The sequence below is a fragment of the Puma concolor genome, chromosome B3 (genome assembly GCF_028749965.1).
Source record: "Puma concolor isolate L17-30 chromosome B3, mPumCon1.1.hap2, whole genome shotgun sequence".
Classification (NCBI taxonomy): Eukaryota; Metazoa; Chordata; class Mammalia; order Carnivora; family Felidae; genus Puma; species Puma concolor.
The window spans coordinates 106,183,571-106,204,045 of NC_141672.1; the positions used below are offsets into that span (position 1 = coordinate 106,183,571).

Here is a 20,475-nt window from a genome sequence, read left to right on the forward strand (position 1 = left end):
CGCCCCTCACATTGCTTCTTTAAAGAGCAGCTACCCCCAAAATCAAGAGCACACTGTATACACTGTACGTTAGCCAACTTGACAACAAATTATATTAAAATAAATAAATAAATAAACAAACAAACAAACAAACAGCATTACCACAATACACAGCACACCTCTGCTTTAAACAGGTGCATCAAATTCTGTCTCAAATACAAACACACAGAAATGTATTTTTTATCATTTCCTGCTCATTAAGAAAAGGAATCAAACTATTTAAAGTATACTGATTCTCCAGAATTTTTCTGTAAACCTAAAACTGTTCTAAAAGATACATTATTGTTTCTCTTCAAAAAAGTACACTGAATCAACACTACAAAGACATATAAACAAACCCAGGAAGTCTACGGTTAAACTGTTTTCCATTCAAGAATAAGGGAACACATCTTTTAAACAGAATTATTAGAAAACTGTTCCCTCTTTTATTAAATATAATCATTTGTTTTTATAGACAATGAATATTAGAATAACTATTATAAAAAATACATATATTTACATACACAACTATGTGATACATACCTACAGTGTGTCCAAAGAGACTTCTGACTCCAATCACTAATCCCTCAGCAAATTCTTCAGGGCCTTGAACAGCACCCTGGCCAAAAAATAAATAAATGAACAGTTTGCTATTTAAAATTTAAATAAGCTCAAGACTTGTGATCTAGTATTTCAGGGTTTCCAGGAAGATACAGAATCTGTAAAGACCCATAAACACTGTGATGTCACAGTTCTCCCCCTCTAACGCAAATACTGACAGCACACCTACTGGGTACGAAGACACCTTCAGCCCACATGGTTTCAGTCAACTCTTCTGAGATAACAAAAACCAAACAAATAAATCATTTTCTTCAATCACAATCTGAAGTTACCAGCTGCATTGGTAGCAAGACTAAGAGCCCACAGTTTTGATTCTTTTGTTTTCCCATGTATTCTCTCTGCTTTGTCCTGCTAAAACTCTTACTACTTTGGGCTCCTGGGTCCCTTAAATGGAGCTGAATAGGTTAGAGGAAAGCTTGAATACAAAACAAAGTGGGCTTTTCATAGCTCATGAGTCTTTCCATAGTGGCGAAACAGCCCTGAAATGGTGTGAACCTACCTAGCATTCTTCCTTGCAACTACATGAAATCTTGGAAGCTGTGGGCACGTTTTAATGCCTAGACATCGGAAGCACTGAATTAATTCTGAAACAACCTTTTAATGTCATCTCAAGTAATTTGAAGTAAAAATATGACATTAACGTATTTTTGTTATTTGAATATGATTCAGTTCCCAGATACAATTAAAATACAAATTATCTGTCATAAAGAACAGAGTATCATTTTCTGTACCTATACTTAAATATAAGATCAATACCTGGAAGGGTTCATAGAATAAAGCTTCAACTCCTTCAGACAGGCCTCTAATTAATCCAAATGGGTTTCCAAGCACATCTAAGCCCAATACAAGGACATACATCTGTTTCAAGAACTAAAGGGAAAAAAGATAAATTAAGTCCTTTACTACTGGTGTAAGAAAGAGTATCATGATGCCTTGGGAAAAAAGGAGAGTGCTACCTAAATTAGGTTGTTAAAGGAAAGCTATGCAGAATAACCACCACTATATCCATTAACCGATCTTTCACTATGTGCCAGGCATTATGCTGGTACTTTACAACTGCTTTCAATTTGGATAGATTGGCTTCAGGCAGTCTGCCAGTTAGCAGCTATGTAACCTTGGACAAGTCAATTAGTCTCTATAGGCCTCAGTTTTCTCATCTAAAAAAATGGAAGGAGGATGACACTGACCTTGCATGGCTGAGCATGCATATTAAATGAATATATAATTCAAAAATACTTATTTTTAATATGTTAGTATCACTGTTACTATGAAACTAGATTGGGAAATAATAATCAAAAGAAAAAACAAATTAAAGTATATCCTTATTTGAATAGGTAATAACCATAATGTCTATATACACCGTAGGAGAAAAGACGTTCTAGCAGAGGGTGGAAAGAGGAACTTCACCCCAGAATTCGATAGCACAGCAATGGTATCCCACTACCATGAAACAACAATTGCCCCTGCACCCAATTCAAACCATGGAATAACTGAGGCATGGAAAAGAGCCTGGCTTAGAATTCCTCTCCCATTTCTACTAGACTATGCTCAGAAACTTTAGCCATTTATGAAATAAGTGAGATGTCTCCTACACCGGTATTCCTTCCCAAAGTGGTAAATGTATAATTGCAAAGGGAAAAAAGGCACTACAGGAAACTTTTAAAAACTTTTATCTAGAGGGGAAAGAGCTAAAGAAATAAAAACTAGTCATTCAAGAAAACTACTAAGAAATAAAACTACAAATTGAGGTAAATTAGATAAACAATGTGCACACTGTGCAATCACATACAAATGTTTTGTTTGATATTTTATGAAGCATATTCTTTGTGAGCTACTATGATAGGAAATTACCTGTTCACTGTAATGTCTAACAACACTCCACATGAGCTGATCTCTCTTGTAAAACTGATACCGAATTTCATAATAAGCAAGTCTGGGAGGAGAAAGAAAGATTCAAAGGCATGATCATTACATTGGGAGAGAAAGAGACTTAAAATTTCAATGGTATGTTAATCATTGCTAATTGTTTTACAATTCTATTTGTAGATCTGCCACATATAATTTATGTTTGAGATCTTAATATTATGGTAACAAAACTACTATAAAATTAGTACATAAAAAGTAAAAAGATTGAAAAACTCAACCATAATCCCATTACACAGGGAATTTTTTAGGGTTTTTTTTCTTTTCATTTCCCACTTTGAATTCTTTCTTTTCTATACAATTCAAAAATATTTAAAACAGTTTGTATGCATTTTTACACTCAATATTGTGAATAAGGATCTATGTTATTCAAAAATTCTATGTAACCATTTTTAATGGATGCATAGCATTCCATCATGTGGAAATGTCATAAGAAAACAATTTTACCATAGTCAGACATTTCCAAATCTTGACCATAATAATTAGCGCTGCCATATGTAAATTTTGAATATAAGTCTTTAGTTGCATTTCAAGATTATTATTTTTTTTGGACTGAATTCCCAATAAAAGAATTACTGAATGATAAACTACAAAAACATTTGAGGCTTTGAGACGTATATATATACGTGTATGTGTGTGTGTGTATACATATATCTTTTCACTCCTACAAATAGTTAAAAAAAAAAAAAGTGCCCATTTGTTAGACCCAGCCCTTTTTCGTACTAGGATTACTCATATTTAAAAATCTTTGATAATTTACTTGAATTTGCATATATTATTTGCTATATGATAAAGCTGAACATTTCAAATATTTATCAGCCACTGTATCCTGCCTCTTGCACATTATCTTATTGTCCTTTGGTGATTATGGCACTGGAATCTTTAGGTTTGTCTTATCAATGTTTGATATTAAGACTATTAATCCTCTCCTTGTCATATTTGTCCTTCTATTTTCCCAGTTCATGTTCTAATTGTTTTCACTGATTCTGTTGTATTTACTTTCTATGTAGTCAAATCTATCTTATATTTTCTACTGTGGGTTTTTCCATTGCTTCTAAACTGAGAATACTTTCTTTACTTAAGAGATTTGACAACAATTAACCTCATTGTTTTCCTCAGTCTTTCTCATTTGAATTTTATATTTAATCCTTCCATTCCTATGGAACTTGATAGTGTACAAGTATGGTGGAAATGGTATAAATGGATTTTTTTTTCCTCCAAGGTAACTACTTGTTCCAATACTGTTGTTGAATATTCAGTTCAATAAACATTCACTGAATTTATATGTGTCTAGCACACATAAATATTCTCAGATTAAATGTGGCATTATTATCTATACCTTTCCATATGATTATACTGAAATCTCATCATACTGCTACATATTTCTAAATATAAGTCTGTTCTAAAATGTGGTCAATTTATAACCTTCGAGTCAATTCCATTTTTATTTATTTATTTATTTTTTTTTTTTTTTTAAATTTTTTTTTTTCAACGTTTTTATTTATTTTTGGGACAGAGAGAGACAGAGCATGAATGGGGGAGGGGCAGAGAGAGAGGGAGACACAGAATCGGAAACAGGCTCCAGGCTCCGAGCCATCAGCCCAGAGCCTGACGCGGGGCTCGAACTCACGGACCGCGAGATCGTGACCTGGCTGAAGTCGGACGCTTAACCGACTGCGCCACCCAGGCGCCCCTCAATTCCATTTTTAATCTACATTGATGATTATCAACATATGAATAACTGAAGAAAATATAATACTTTTTATGAGTAAAATAAGCATATCTAAAAAGCATAATTAGAAAGAGGCCAAACTTTTCAAGTATAATGAGAATTACCATTTTTCTAAGCTAACACTGTAGCCCAAATGGGAAGAATTAATACCCATAAAATAACCTCGGTACAAAACCCTCCCCCCATCTACTTTAACATAAATCTTACTTGAATATTAAGTCATCCACATCAGTCAAAGTAGCACCTATGCTTTTCAACAGCAGATTGACAGAATGAATTGCAATCATTTCCTGTTTTTCTTTGTCTGACTCCCCACTTCCACTACCCAAGGACAGACTCAAATGCAACTAAAAGAAAAATAATGTTCAATAAATACAAGCTAAAAACAACCAAAAAACTTATATACATAGAAACCAAATCTTTCAGATACAAACAGATGTTGTATATTTCAGTCCTAAAGAAAACTATTATTTGTTACTCTACACACAACACAGGGTAACTCACTAATATCTGATTTTCATATTTGCTTTTTGATAAAAGCCAAAGCAGTCTGTTCCAAAAACAGAGCTATAATTTTATCCAAAGTGTATACATACCATGATGTTTATATGGAGGGGGCTCAAAACACTTCACAAAAACAGTATAATCATTTCAAGAAGAGAAACAAGTCAAGTGGCACACAAGTAGTCTATCAGTCAAAATAACAAATAATCATTTATATTCATCCAACTAAAGTAAATAATTTATGGCAATAATTAACAATAACAATTATAATTATACAATAAGTAACAACAACATGACAATTACGGCAACAAACTGTTAAATAAATTTTTAAAAGAGTTAAGTGTTTCAGCTTCCACAGACTCCTTTAACTTAAACATGAGATCTTCACCTTACCATTTAATTTAGTTGTTTCTACTTTGGGCTATCGTTATTACTGCAACAGTGGCAAAGACACAGGCAGAAGGTAATTTTATCTGTACAAATAAAGCAGATGACTCTCCTTTCTGATTCTGCATTTTACCCAACCAATGTGTAGCTCAACAGAAGAGACTTGGGGTAAAACCAGAAAAGCCTGCGTGCTGTTTTTTTTGGTTTGTTTTTGTATTTTTGTTTGTTTGATGTCAGAGAATGTGGAGATCCGTGAAAGGTAAGCTTAGGTGGACAGACAGAGTTCCAGCCTTTCCCTTAAGGAAAGGTAACCATGGAATGAGAAAATAACTACTGTTTATGATCTTAATTATTCAATTTCATGACACAATTTCCAAAGTGCATAAAATCATGAATCGGTAATTAACAATCTTTAATACTACCCTAAGATTATAACCCATGAAGTCATTTCATACCTTCCAGAACAACTTTGATAGGAGGCATTCAGTAAATATTTGTGGAAGGTATTATTCAATCTCATATATGATTTTCGCTTAATAATGGAAAAGAAACTGTGTTTAACCTACCACATAAAACGATATCAATTTTAAACTCAACACTATAAATAGGTCTAATACTACCAACCTAGTATATTAGTTTAAAATAATAATTCAATTCCATTTTATAAATTAATTTATTTAGCTGAATGGATTGGTGGATGCAACTGAAAATAATGTTCTGTAAATAGTTTGGGGGAATGTAAAGGATCATCAATATTTTAAAGAGTTACTTAATTGTAGATATGGCCCATTACACAAGTTCAGAGCGTTATGGTTGATAGCATTTGTGAATTTACTAAGCATTCACCTCTTCCTATAAAACCTAAAAAGAACAACAGAAAGAAAAAAGAAAATGGGTTCATAAAGTACAAAATCAGGCAAGTGAAAGGTATCCAATTTTCCACTCCCTTAGATACAATCAAATTTTGGAAGGGTGAAAAACACCACATCAACAGTATAATACCTACTTCAGCGTTTTCACATTCTGGTTAGGGCGCCCATTATAGCTTTCTGTTTAGACCGTGAGAGTAGTTACAAAGTGCAACGAAAACATTAAATGTTGTGAACACTTCTTCGCTTAATTAAGAAATGCTTTTCTCAGCTCCTTCCCTGAATAAAGGGGTTATTAATTCAAGACTAGAGAACATGCTCTGATGGTTTCTCTGTGGGAATTATGGTTGTACATATGTTACAGAAAATTGTCATAATTATTTCAATTAATCATAAAATTCCCACCAAATATTTGATACAAGTTATAACCCACATTTTGTATGCAGACCCCTAAAAAATTGTACAATTCTGCTTAACTTGCAAAATAATAATTACTACAAACCTTAACAGGAGAAATATGGAAATGTTCAAAGAAACTAAGAACTGACATATCAGTCACTGAAGTCTCCATTAATTCTGTGTTGAGAGCATCAGTATCTTGCTGGATTAACTTCGTCTGAAAAAAAAAATAAAACAAGAATGTCTATTTTATTTTTTTCTCTAAGTAGTTGATGGCTAATTTAGTTAATTAGTTAATTTAATTTAGTTTATAATTTTCCCAAGAAGTAAAAATTTTTACCCGTTTTCTTTCAGCTTCTGGGTCAGTTGTTGGGGTAAACAGTGCAATAATAGCTCCTAGAAACCCCTGATCAACTTTCAAGGCCATCTCCTGAATGAGGACCATAAAATACCTACAGAAAAATTTTTTTTAAAGAATGAAAAAGGGTTTCTATCAAACCTTGTAATTATCAGTGTTAAAACTTTGATTTTTGCATCAAGTCCCAATAAGATCTTACTCCTTCATCTCTTCAAAAGTGTTAAGAAGATGAAAGTATCCTTAAACTGAAATTGTTTTTTTCATTAGAGTGAAGTTTTCACTAGAGGAAATACTTGTATTAATACTCAGCATTTAAATACCCAAATCCCATATTCATCATATTACGAGACAAATACAATTAGATGGTATAGCATGTATTACTCCATTTTTAAAGTCCACAGCAATTGCTCTAAACACTTCGCAAATATATATGTCATTTATGTCACTGGCTATTTTATACTGTAATTGGAGTTACAAACAGGAAAAGGTGGTTAAGGAATTTTACACTTCAAAATTATAGAGGGGCTATATTTACTTGAAAATACTTGACCAAAGATGGACTGATATGCTCAGGTGGAAAATAATTTTTATATGGAAGTCATCCTCACAAGAGTGGAATTTATTTTCAAAGGAGATTCTCATTTTAAATTCCTTTATATAAACACAGGTATCTACTTACTTGAACTGTAATACTTTACTGTACTCATTAAATCTTGTGATGACACTCACATCAATGAAAGGTTTGGGCTCTAAAAGGAAGAAAGACAACAAGAAATAAACAGTCAAGCTTTATACTGGATCAAAAAAAAGTCAGCCGGGGGGTGTGGGGGTCCTGGGTGACTCAGTTAAGCATCCAACTTTGGCTCAGGTCATGATCTTGTGGTTCAGAAGTCTGGGCCCCACAATGGCTTTGGGCTGACAGCTCAGAGCTTGGAGCTTGCCTTGAGTTCTGTGTGTCCCTATCTCTCTGCCCCTCCCCAGCTTGTGCTCTGTTTCTTTCTCTCTCTCAAAAATAAATAAACATTTAAAAAAAAATTTTTAAGGGGCGCCTGGGTGGCTCAGTCGGTTAAGTGTCCCACCTTCGGCTCAGGTCATGATCTCACAGTTTGTGAGTTTGAACCCACATTGGGCTCTGTGCTGACAGCTCAGACCCTGGAGCCTGCTTTGGAATCTGTGTCTCCCTCTCTCTGCCCATCCCCTGCTCATGCTCTCTCTCTCAAAAATAAACATTAAAAAAAATTTTTTTTTAATTTATAAAAAGGCTATTTAACTTTTAAAATAAACTGTCTCCACTTCTTTTCTTTTCTTTTTTTTTTTTTTTTACCTGAATCCAAAGCAATAGATTTTGGAGGGGCCACGGGATGAAACACAACAGGAAACATTGTACCTGGTAACTGACTATCAACCTAAAAAAAAAAAGAAGAAGAAGAAGAAAGAAAACTCAGCAAGATTTGAAATAATGTAAACTTTTAGTTTTTGAGATAATATTATAGAAGATGCTGCTAATTTCATCACAATTAAGTGTCTGCATTGTGTATGTGGTGCTATTAGAAGTTTTACTTTATCTAAAATTCTTACGTATCTCAGCAAGGGCAACCTTTTACATAAAGGAATATGTAATACCCTCCTAACTACATTAACACTGTGCAGCATACACACTATTAATCAAAATGTTTGTGCCTATGGATCATGTGAGATTTCAATAGCTTATAATTTAAATAAAATGTAACTGGAGACTAAATACGAAATTAGATAGGTAGAAAGAAGAAAAAAAATTAAAATGTCCTAAATCATATTTAGGAGTTAAAAGGAAGAGAGTGAGAAGGGCAAGAAGGGAGCAAGCAAGCAAGAAGACAAAAGCATTCTCCAATAAAGCCCAGCTCAGCCCTGTGTAGACTGACAAAAGAAAATCTAATTTGGGGGTCCCATGACAAAATCAGAGGAATATTTAAAAAATAACAATTTCAGTGCAAGAAAACGCTCTTGCAGGTTAACTGATGAAATTAAATGGTCTCAATAGTCACAATGTCTTTGGACTTGGATGCTAAGTATAGAGAATCCACAGAATATGTGGGAGAAGGGGAATAAAGATGCAAACAGAAAGCAAAATACTATTTACAACGTATGCTAGAGCCTTGCAGAAAAAACTTTATCCCCAAGTTTCCCAAAGTGATTAGATGTATTTATTGAATTGATAATAACAATGTTACCTGAAGCCAATACAACCTGGCCCTTAAACTTCTCTGGTGAGGAGACTGCTTAAATTCAATCTGAATCCCTGATAAAAAATCTCGCTTTATCGGGCACTGAACAGGGAAGCGCATTTCCATGGGAACTTTATCAAAATTGACCTGGGAAAAAAGCACATATGGGTACGATGAGTTGGTATTAGCAGTGTAGTCCATCTTAAATATCCCTTTACTCACAATCTGAAAGGGAAAAGCATTTTAATGTGTATGTCTCACCAAAAGATCTGCCTTAAGGTCATCTACAGTTGGGATCATTGAAGCAGAATCATTACTTTTCCATCAAAGTTGTGAGGAAAACAAGAAAACAACTGGGAAATTTTTCAGTGAATTAAACTGCAGTTGAAGGAAATAAACCATGCTTTATATTGTTTAAAAACCTCAATAGTAGGGGCGCCTGGGTGGCTCAGTCAGTTAAGCGTCTGACTTCGGTTCAGGTCATGATCTCAGTTTGTGGTTCAAGCCCTGCGTCCGGCTCTGTGCCGACAGCTCAGAGCCTGGAGCCTGCTTCAGATTCTGTGCCTCCCTCTCTGCCCCTCCCCTGCTCATGCTCTGTCTCTGTCTCAAAAATAAAAAAAATAACATCTTTAAAAAAATTTTTTTTAATGTTTATTTATTTTTGAGACAGAGAGCATGAACAGGGGAGGGTCAGAGAGAGGGAGACACAATCTGAAACAGGCTCCAGGTTCTGAGCTGTCAGCACAGAGCCTGACGCGGGGCTCGAACTCACAGACCGCAAAATCATGACCTGAGCCGAAGTCGGCCGCTTAACCGACTGAGCCATCCAGGTACCCCCCCAAAAAATAACATTTAAAAAATTAAAAAAAAATTTTTTTAATTAAAAAGAATTAAAAAATACAAAATAAAAACCTCAATAGTAATGAATAAAGGCAACTCTTAAATTTTGTTTTAGCAAAGTTAAACAATGAATAGTTAATAGCTTATTTAGGTCTGCCAATTTGTTTTCATTTGAGCATGGCCAACATTTATGGGGATGAGAGTAGGGGTGGGGAGCATATCTGATAGCCAATGCAAACCCAACCATTAGATATCAAAGACAAAGAATAACCAAAACTGTGGGACTGAACCACAGCAAATGAGAAATGGCAGTCAAGCTTCTTGGATCTTCTTGGAGCAAAAGTGGCCTTCAGCTGCAATACTGGCCTGCACAGAGTACACCTGCATTCATGATGTCCACCCATGTCCAACAATCTTTTGCATTAATGAATCTAACTGAATAGATTTTCCATAGGTTTTTCACTACTGAAATATATAATTTTGCACAGACTTTATTTACCAATTATACTAGTATCATTAAAGATGCACCAAGAAGTTCCAATACGCAATATTAATTTCTGCATAATCTTACTGAAAACAAGTTCCATGAAACTATCTTGTGAACAGAAGAAACTATAAAAATACAGGAGAGAAACATATTTAAATGTTTTATAGTATATGATTTAATAATGTATTTTAATTTAAAATGTACTCATATTAGTCATGCCAATCCTATTAATAAATGAGTTTATTTACTAATCAATAGTTTCTGTACACATTTTACTTGGACAGTAAATTCTCCTTTCTTACTATCCACCAACAAAATACATATATAAAAAAAAAACAAAAAAATTTTTGGTATACCTCAAAATTATTATCTAGTTTAATCCATCCATGGTCTCTGGATACTTGGTATTTTTTATACGACTGTTCCAGCAACATTATCTGCTTTTGACTAAAAGGCTTCCATTTCTGTTTTGGTTTCATCTCCCAAACAACACCAGAACTAAAACAATTCACAAAGAAAATTAAATCAGGAGTACATATTAGATTTGCTAGAATTGTTATTCAACTTTAAATTATTGCAACTATCAATCTCCAATGAAAATTATATTTATGCAAGAGATTTTTTTTAAACACCAAAATATACCTGTGGTAGAAAAGTACATGAGGAAAAGGGGTAGGGGAAAAAGTTATTCTATCATACACTGACATCAATCAATCAAAGGACTCACAAACTTTTTTGATAAGGAGCCATATAGTAAATATTTTAGGCTTTGTGGCTGAGATAAAATTGAGGTTATTAAGTGCTTAGATAACAAGAGAGAGAAAAAAAACTCCCACAAATTTTTCTAATTGATGAAATTCAAAATATAAAAACAATTGAGTATACATTTTAAAAACACAAGTTTATTAATGAGAAAAAAGATTTTTCAATTTTTTATTACTTGTTTTTCATTAAAGTATAATTGCCATAAAACATATTAATTGAAATAAAACATAAAAAAAATTATATTTAATATTTGAGTATATTGTAAAATGATCATCACAATAAATCTAGTTACTATCTGTCACCATACGTACTTGCAAAAAAATTTTTTTTTACGGTTGTTTCTCAGGGGTGACAACTTAATGCTTCACTTAATTAGGGCTCAAAGTGAGTATTCATAGAGGCTAATTCTTTAGTCACTTCAAACTCAGCACTGGCTACTTGACTGTACAGTAACAGCAGTATTAGAAGTAGCTAGTGACTCAAGAGCCAAAGAAAACGAGTCAAACTCATTTGTCTTATTTTTAGTTGACTATTGATGTTGTTGTAAAAGTCCTTAGTTGTTCAAGCAACTGTTCTCCCAAAATGACTAATGGTCCTAAGCTTATTTACTCTGGACACATTTCTTCAGGGTTACAGTCAGATAATTCAATTAACTTACCACTAATAAAAGGCATTCCTTGCATGGCTAACAAATGAGTCATTCAGAAACTAACTTTGTTGCACCCTCATTTTTGGTTTTTTATTTTTGTGAAGAAATTATGCTAAGAGATAAATCAGTCAGTCAGAGAAAGACAAAAACCAAATGATTTGACTCATCTGTGGAGTTTAATAAACAAAACAGATGAATGTGGGGGAAGGGGAAAGAAAAGAGAGGGAAGCAAATCTTAAGAGACTCTTAAGGAGAGAGAACAAACTGAGGGCTGCTGAAAGGAGGTGGGTAGAGGGATGGGCTAGATGGGTGATGGGTATTAAGGAGGGCACTTGTAATGAGGGCTATACGTAAGTGATGAATCACTAAATTCTACTCCTGAAACCAATATTATACTGTATGTTAACTAACTAGAATTTAAATAAAAACTTGAAATCAAAAATACATACATACACACATACATACACATATACATAAATGAAATTTTGCTGTGATGAGATATTTTGTCTTAAATTTTCTAATCTTTCTGGCCATTCCTTTCCTGTGAGGTAGGCATATTGTGATATGTGCTTACTTGGAAATGTCAATATATCGTATATTCTTTTAGCACAGGTATAGGCTCATTACATAATAAAATAATGTTCTGCCATTTCATTCAATAACTCTGCCCTGTAAGAGAGACATTCAAAGTCCACTTTTCTCTACTTCTTTTGACATGGTGAGCATGCATTAGTAATAAAAAATAAGTAAAAGTTGCAGTATAGCTATACATGTGGCACTCATACACTCTCAAGTTATTTGTCCTTTGTTGTGTGCTAAGCAGTAGCACAAAAGCAGCCACAGACATGTAAAAGAATAAGCCAGGCTGCGTTCTAATAAACTTTACTTAGGGGCAACAAACTTTGAATTTCGTATCATTTTCATTGTGTTACAAAATACTATTTTCCTTTTAAATTTTTCTAACCTAAATTGTAAAAAATTCTTGACCAAGGTCTGTAAAAAAAAATAAATAATAAATAAAAATAAAAACAAGCCACCAGCTAGATTTGGCTGATAGGCCATACTTGGTTGATCCCTGATTACAGAATTGCATAATGATAAAATAAAGCCCCATATTATTTCAGCTTACATAGCTTGTTGGTATTAATCAATGATACCGTTAACAATGTCCTCACTGTATCATGTATTAGAGAACACCAGTCGATGAAGGTAATGAATAAAGTATCTACTATAAATTATATAAATCCAACACTGATTCATTATAAAAACTCTTCAACAAATTAGGAAGAGAAGAGAACTTCCTCAACTTGATAAGGAACATCAACAAAAAACCTACAGTTAACATCATACTTAATGGTGAGAAACTAGATGCTTTCTTGCCAAGATCAGAAACAAATCAAGGATGTCTACTCTCACCACTCCTTCCTATTCAACACTGGGAAATCCTAGATAATGCAATTAAGTCAAGAAAATAAAAGGTACACAGATCAGGAAAGATGGTGAAACAAAGCTGCCTTTGTTCTCAGATGACATGTCTATGTAGAAAATCCCAAAGATGCAACCAAAAAATTCCTGCAACTAATGTTTCAAGATACAGAGTTAATATACAAAAGTCAATTGTTTTCCTGTATACTTGCAATGAATAATTGAAATTTGAAATTAAAAACACAATAACCTTTACAATGGCAACAAAGAAATAAAACACTTAGATATAAACAGAATCTAACAAATTTGTGCGAAGTCTGTAGACTCATGTATGAGGAAGACAACAAAAGTTTGATGAAAGAGGCTGAAGATCTGAATAAATAAAAGGATCTCTGTACATGGATATGAAGATTCAATAATGTCAAGACATCAGTTCTTTCCATGTTGATCTATAAATGCAATCCCAACCCGTGTCCCAGCTAACTGAGAAACTAATTCTAAAGTTTATATGGAAAGGCAAAAAACTCAGAACAGCCAATACAATATAGAAGAAGAAAAAAGCTGGAGGATGGAGACTACATGACCTCAAGATTACCACAAAACTACAGACCTCAAGACAGTGTGGTATGGGTGAAAGAACTGACAAACAGATCAAGAAAACAGACGGTCCAGAAATAGACCCTAACACAGATAGTCGGCTAATTTTTGAAAAGGAGCAAAAACAATTCAATGGAAAAAGGACAATCTTTTCAACAGTGACAGAACTGGATATCCACGAAAGAAGAAAGAAAGAAAGAAAGAAAGAAAGAAAGAAAGAAAGAAAGAAAGAAAGAAAGAAAGAAAGAAAGAAAGAAAGAAAGCACAAAAGAAAGAAAAGAAAAGAAAGAAAAGAAAAGAAAAGAAAAGGAAGGAAGGAAGAAAGAAAGAAAAAAGAAAAGAAAGAAAGAAAGAAAGAAAGAAAAGAGCTTTCTAGTCAAAGAGCTTACACATTTCACAAAAACTAACTGAAAATGTATACAAACCTAAACATCAAACACAAAACTATAAAATCCAGAAAATAACATAGGAGAAAATGTAAGTAACTTTGCACTTGGTGACGACTTTTAAGATACAACACCGAAAGCGCAACTCATGAACCAAAGAATTCATGTTGGATCTCCTTCCTATGAAAGACAGTGTTAAAAGAATGAAAAGACAGGCAGAAACTGGAAGAAAATATCTGCAAAACATGTATATGATAAGGCTGGCATCTAAAATATACGAGGAACTCTTAAAATTCAATGGTAAGGCCATGAAAAATTACAAAATGGGAAAAAGACCTGAATTTCACCACAGAAGATATTCTGATGGCAAATAAGCATTTGAAAATGCTCAACAGCATATGTAATTAGCAAATTGCAAATTAAAATAACAATGACATATCACTACATCCTATAAGAATGGCCAAAATCCAGAACACTGACAACAAATACTGGCATGGGTGTGGAACAATGAATGCTCATTCATTCATTCATTCATTCCTGGTGGAAATGCAAAATGGCGCAGCCAGTTTGCAAGACAATTTGGCAACTGCTTACAAAACTAAACTAATCCTACCAAATAATCCAGCAATCACGCTTCTTGATACTTAACCCAAATGACTTAAAAACTTATGTCTACACAAAAAACTACCTATGAATGTTTATAGCAGCTTCATTCATAAATGCCAGAAGTTGGAAGCAACGAAGATGTCTTTCAACAGGTGAATAAACTGTGGTACACCCAAACATGAGATATTATTCAGTGATTTAAAAAAATGAGTTATCGAGCCACAAAAAGACATGCAGAAACCTAAAAAAAAAAAGTCGCTAAGTGAAAGAGGTCTATCTGAAAAGCCTACATAACCGTATGATTCCAGTGATAATGACATTCTGGAAGAGGCAAAAACTTCAGAGACAGTAAAAAGACCAGTGATTTCCAGAGGTTCAGGGGATGAATAGGCAGAAAGAGAGAAAGGGATGAAGAGGCAGTTACAGGAGATGTTTACAGTAGTGAAACTATTCTATATGACACTGTAATGATAGATATGTGTTACTCATTTGCCAAAACCCATAGAATTATAACACAAAGAGCAAACTCTAACTTAAACAATACCAACACTGGACTTTAAATAATAATAACAATAACAATAATAATAATAATAATAATAATGTATTAACATTAGTTTATCAATAGTAAAAAATGTACCAAACTATTTCAAGATGTTAATAATAGGGGGAAAATGCAGGGTATACAGGAACTCTGTATAGTCAATTTTTCTGTACACCTAAAACTGTTCAAAAAAATAAAAGTCTATTGATTAAAATTACATAACTGATTTACTTTTCCTCAGTACATATCTCTATTGAAAGTGTATTAAATGTATAGCATAACATAACAAAGATAATCAAGTTCTTTTAGGTGAATTTTTAAAAGTCCTGATAAAGGCCAATCTGATACAATATAATAGTATATATAATATTAAAGTAAAAATAAGTTAATCAAAGAACAGCAGAGTGGAAAAACTGAATTTATATGACTTAAAAATGATTTTTATATTAGGATAAAAATACTATACGATACTGAAATGTATAACCAAGAGAATACATTGCTCAAACATATACAAATATAGTAATATTATATTACTGGCATGTATACCATTTATAGAATCCTTTATCTGTCAGGTGTTGTGTAAAGTACATTATATACATGACCTCTTAATTTTTACTTAGTTTTTATTTTTACTTCACTAAACACATGATTATTGATAAGTGCTATGAGGGTTATACATGGTAACATGTTAACCATTCCACCCAACAGCCTCCAAGAAAAGAAGGAGTCTTTTACCAAAGTCAGTGCAATTAAAAAAAAAAAACTAAATAAATTCGAATATTTTTCCTATACAGATACAAGCAGAGTCAGAGAAAATAACTGGTTCCATCACTATTAAAAAGGTCTATGTAACCGCCCATTAAAGATTATGTACCCATGTCAAAGACTGCCTTCTCTGTGAACGTTTTTTCCAGTTTATCTGACCCATTGTTGTTGGCTTCCCTAACCCATGCCAGTACAGTAGGAGCAAAGACATTATCTTAGTCATCTTTCTATATTAGGGCATTTTCAACTAGCAGTGAAAAAAACTGTTCAAAAGTTATGCTGAAAGAATATACAGTATATCCAAATACAGAATATATTTATTCTCATTAAGCTTGATACTATGAGCTCAATGCTTCTGAAAGAATTCTGATGCCTTATCTTCCTTCTTCCCTACCTGGTTATCCCAATATATGAAACTTCCTGCTTGTTTTCATTGTTAACCAGTGAAAGCCCAAGACTGTGGAGAGAAAAGGTTATTTCATGATCGGCCTGCTCCATTTCTTCTGCCTGCAGTGCTTTGGAAACCAAGGCAACATCATCAGTGAAAAGCAACACTCGCTGACGCCCATCCAGGAATGATACCCAGTGTATCTGGATATTTGCATCATATGGAAACTGTCCACATTCATCCTGGGGAAAAACAGATTTAATATTAAACTCATAAGCAGCAAGTTGTCATTACATAAAGTTAAACTACAGTCACATTTAGAAAAGTTTGACAAGTATGTCTATAAATTGAAAACCATCAAAATGACATAAATTAAAGTTAAAACCTATTTTAAAACATAACTCACTGACTTTTTCAAACAATAACAAACATTAATAGCACTTAATTTTTTTTTGTACCCTAGGTTTGACTGCTCAAAGGACACTTGGCAGGAACAAGAGTTTCCTACAATGGCATATATGTATGTATATCACATTCTGTTCTTTTAAATCTCTCAGTGGGGGGCATCTAAGTGGCTCAGTAGTTAAGTGTCTGCTTCAGCTCAGGTCATGATCTCACTGTTCTGGAGATCCAGCCCTGATCTAGCCCAACACAGGGCTGCAGAGCTGGATGGAGCCTGCTTGGGATTCTCTCTCTCTCTGGCACTCCCCTGCTCATATGCACGTGAGCGTGTTCTCTCTCCCTCAAAATAAATAAACTTAAAAAAATTTTTAAACATTTAAAAAAATCTTTCAGTGGACTCAAGCCAGGAGAGTTAAGAATGGGTAAATATGCAGGTATTATTTTATATAAAATAATTCTATATATAAAAATAACCTTATGTATGTCCAAGATTTTATATACATATAAAATAATGCCTGGCAGATTTAGAACAATAATTCTTGGCAAATATACAACATATATTTTCAGCGTTTAAAACTACCTGTTATATCATTATATAATGGCATCATCCAAGCCAAATGACAGGATAAGGACAAGACATTTACTGATGTACACAGGCTATTTGCATGTCTTGACTACTATAAATACTGTCGCAATAAACAGGGGTGCATATACCTTTTCAAATTATTGTTTTATTTTCTTTGTGTAAATACCCAGAAGTGGAAAAATTGGATCCTGTGGTACTTCCATTTTTAGTTTTTTGAAGAACCTCCATACTGTTTTCCCAGTGGCGGCACTAATTTATATTCCCACCAACAGTGCATAAGTGTTCTTTTTTCTCCACATCCTTACCAACATACTGCTTTTTAAAAATTTATTGCTTTTAACATAGGTCAAAGTAGCCTACTCAGTTTTTAATATTCTAATATGCAATCAAATTTTGCAAATGTTCCTTAAATACCTATTAAGAAGGTGAATTCTCTCTGTAAAGTACAAAATTTGGTATGTGTCTCAGTTCAATCTTAGTTATTATGGAAATACTCTCTAATCATATTTAGTTTTCATCTATTTGGTCTGTTAAGAATTAAATGAGGTGTGTTAAAATATCCTCTGGTAATTGTGTTTTGGCCGACTTCCAGCATTTTAAGTTTTATATTTTTGATATGATGTTATTCTTTGCATGAAAGTTTATGGCTATCATGCCTTTTTTGTCATAACATCATATTCTATTTAAAGGTTTCTGCTTTGAATTATAGTTGTTCAGATATTAATATCAACAACTTCACTTTCTTTTTACTTCTGTCTGCCTGCTGTATCTTTACTGCCTCTTTAGGCTTGTAACTTACACTTCCTTAGCTTTCCCTCCCTTACTCTAAAGGTAAAATTTTCTTTATGTTCTTTTTCTCATTTTAAAATTCTTTTATCAATGATTTTAGATCTACAAATTGACAAGTTTAAAAAAACAAAATCTTTAATCTATGTTTCTCTAATTAAAATTTAAGATTAAATGATATATTTATAGAATGAGCAGAATATATTTTGCTTCCCTACTCTGCTTTCACTTCATTTTGTTGTCTCTTTTTATTTCACCATTCATTCTTCTATTTCATAGCTGCCATCACTTTATAACTTAACTGAGGATGTGAGGAAATTTTCTTGTGGTCCTCTTACAGTAAAACATTTTTCAGGGTATAATGACCTCTGATTCTACAGAATAATGCTACATTTTTCTCCCAAACTATTTTTTTTCATAAACCCCATGTTGTTGTTGTTGTTGTTTCCTGTTCATTCATACTTAATAAGGAAAGATCTGTTCAGACCTAAGGTTTAACCACTAATGTGTAGATTTCCTTTGAACTCCCTCTTCACGTCCACTGGGGCCTGAGCAGATCTCCCTTCCCAAATGAACCTAGCAGACCCGGGAATGAGCAAGTGCCTTGCTTCCAACTCGATTTCCAGAATCTGGCAGATTATGTGCTATTTTTCCTACGGCCTGGTTCTCTAACACCAAACAGAAGAGAAACATTAAAAACTACAATCCCCGTATACACCATTCCCAGATGCTTTCTGAATGTGCCTCAGTATACAAACCTGAATATCCTCCTCCAGAAGGTCCTTCCCATGTTCTCTCTAGTGTCCATATACTACGTTGGGGCATTGCAGTTGCTGAGCAGCATTAAATGTGAGGAGAGGGGAAGTAATACCAGCAAAGCACAGAAACCTCTGGCAAAGCTCCCATGCCTCTGAGCCAGGGAGCTAAGAGTATCAGGGAAGTGAAGCCTCGGTACCACTCATAAACCTTTTGTTTCGCTCTTATAAAAAGTAAAGCACAAGCAACCAGTAGAGCTCCATCAAATTGTCATGATGGAAATTATTGCAAGAATCTAGTAACAGAGGAACTATCATTCTGATTTTTCAAAAGTGGGTAAGTCTTTATCTCTTTTGTGGGTATTTCAGAGGAATTATGGGAGAGGATAATCCAGTCACTGTTGGCCAATTACCATTTTAAAGCAAAAGTCACGAAACCTTTTTTAACAAATGGCATTATCAGACAAAAGAGTAGGACACTGTTATGAACTTTTCATGATAGAACATATTACTACAGAAACTAGATGATCTATATCATTAATGCAGGAGCCAATTCCTACATTAGAGAAAGGCTGGTATATGAATTCTTAAGAACTTCCCAAAGTCTAAGACTCTCAGAATAACATATATGATTAAATTAGTTGCCTAAATACTGTTTCAATAAATATTACATTAAATTTTTCATATGGGATAATTTGCATACTGTCAGATTCCTATGGCCTTGGGGCGACTCGGTGGCTCAGTCAGTTAGGTGTCCCACTCTTGATTTCAGCTCAGGTCATGAGCTCACAGTTGTGAGAATGAGCCCCACGTTAGGCTCCACGCTGAGTGTGGAGCCTGGTTGGGACTCTCTCTCTCTCTCTCCTTATCTCTCTGCCCCTCCCTGGCTCACTCTCTCTCAAAATAAATATACATTAAAAAATAAAACTACAGGGGCGCCTGGGTGGCGCAGTCGGTTAAGCGTCCGACTTCAGCCAGGTCATGATCTCGCGGTCCGTGAGTTCGAGCCCCGCGTCAGGCTCTGGGCTGATGGCTCAGAGCCTGGAGCCTGTTTCCGATTCTGTGTCTCCCTCTCTCTCTGCCCCTCCCCCGTTCATGCTCTGTCTCTCTCTATCCCAAAAATAAATAAACGTTGAAAAAAAAAAATAAATAAATAAAATAAAAATAAAAAAAAAAATAAAACTACAAAAAAAACCCATGGCCTTGATTGGGAAAACATGCCTAAAAACTTCATAGCCAACAGTGGTAAGGATATGTTCAAAATGAAATTGTTTTCACCTAGCTTTAAAGTTGCTTTCTTTAAAGCTTAAATGTATATTATTAACTGAAAGAAACCAATTTGAGAAAGCTTAAATGTATATTATTAACTGAAGGAAACCAATACTATATCATTCCAACTATATTACATTCTGGAAAAGGCAAAATTATGGACACAATAAAGTGATGAGTGGTTGCCAGGTGGGAAGGCTGAGTGGACTGGAA

General features: G+C 33.9%; 1 protein-coding gene across 5 annotated transcripts in view; it reads right to left on the bottom strand.

The window, feature by feature from the left end:
• Positions 1–20,475, bottom strand: part of VPS13C (vacuolar protein sorting 13 homolog C) — a 197,697-nt gene that overhangs the window by 20,284 nt on the left and 156,938 nt on the right. For all 5 annotated transcript variants that reach the window (XR_015252691.1, XR_015252690.1, XR_015252692.1 and 2 more), the window contains 11 exons: positions 16,471–16,706; positions 10,699–10,840; positions 9,022–9,162; positions 8,136–8,217; positions 7,491–7,560; positions 6,794–6,905; positions 6,557–6,670; positions 4,502–4,641; positions 2,491–2,572; positions 1,396–1,509; positions 562–637 (listed from right to left, as the gene is read on the bottom strand). Coding sequence is in view for 2 of the 5 variants with exons in the window: in XM_086710843.1 (XP_086566969.1) it covers positions 562–637; positions 1,396–1,509; positions 2,491–2,572; positions 4,502–4,641; positions 6,557–6,670; positions 6,794–6,905; positions 7,491–7,560; positions 8,136–8,217; positions 9,022–9,162; positions 10,699–10,840; positions 16,471–16,706 (1,309 nt within the window). In the remaining 3 variants the exon portion in view is untranslated. The remainder of the gene's footprint in view (positions 1–561; positions 638–1,395; positions 1,510–2,490; positions 2,573–4,501; positions 4,642–6,556; positions 6,671–6,793; positions 6,906–7,490; positions 7,561–8,135; positions 8,218–9,021; positions 9,163–10,698; positions 10,841–16,470; positions 16,707–20,475) is intronic.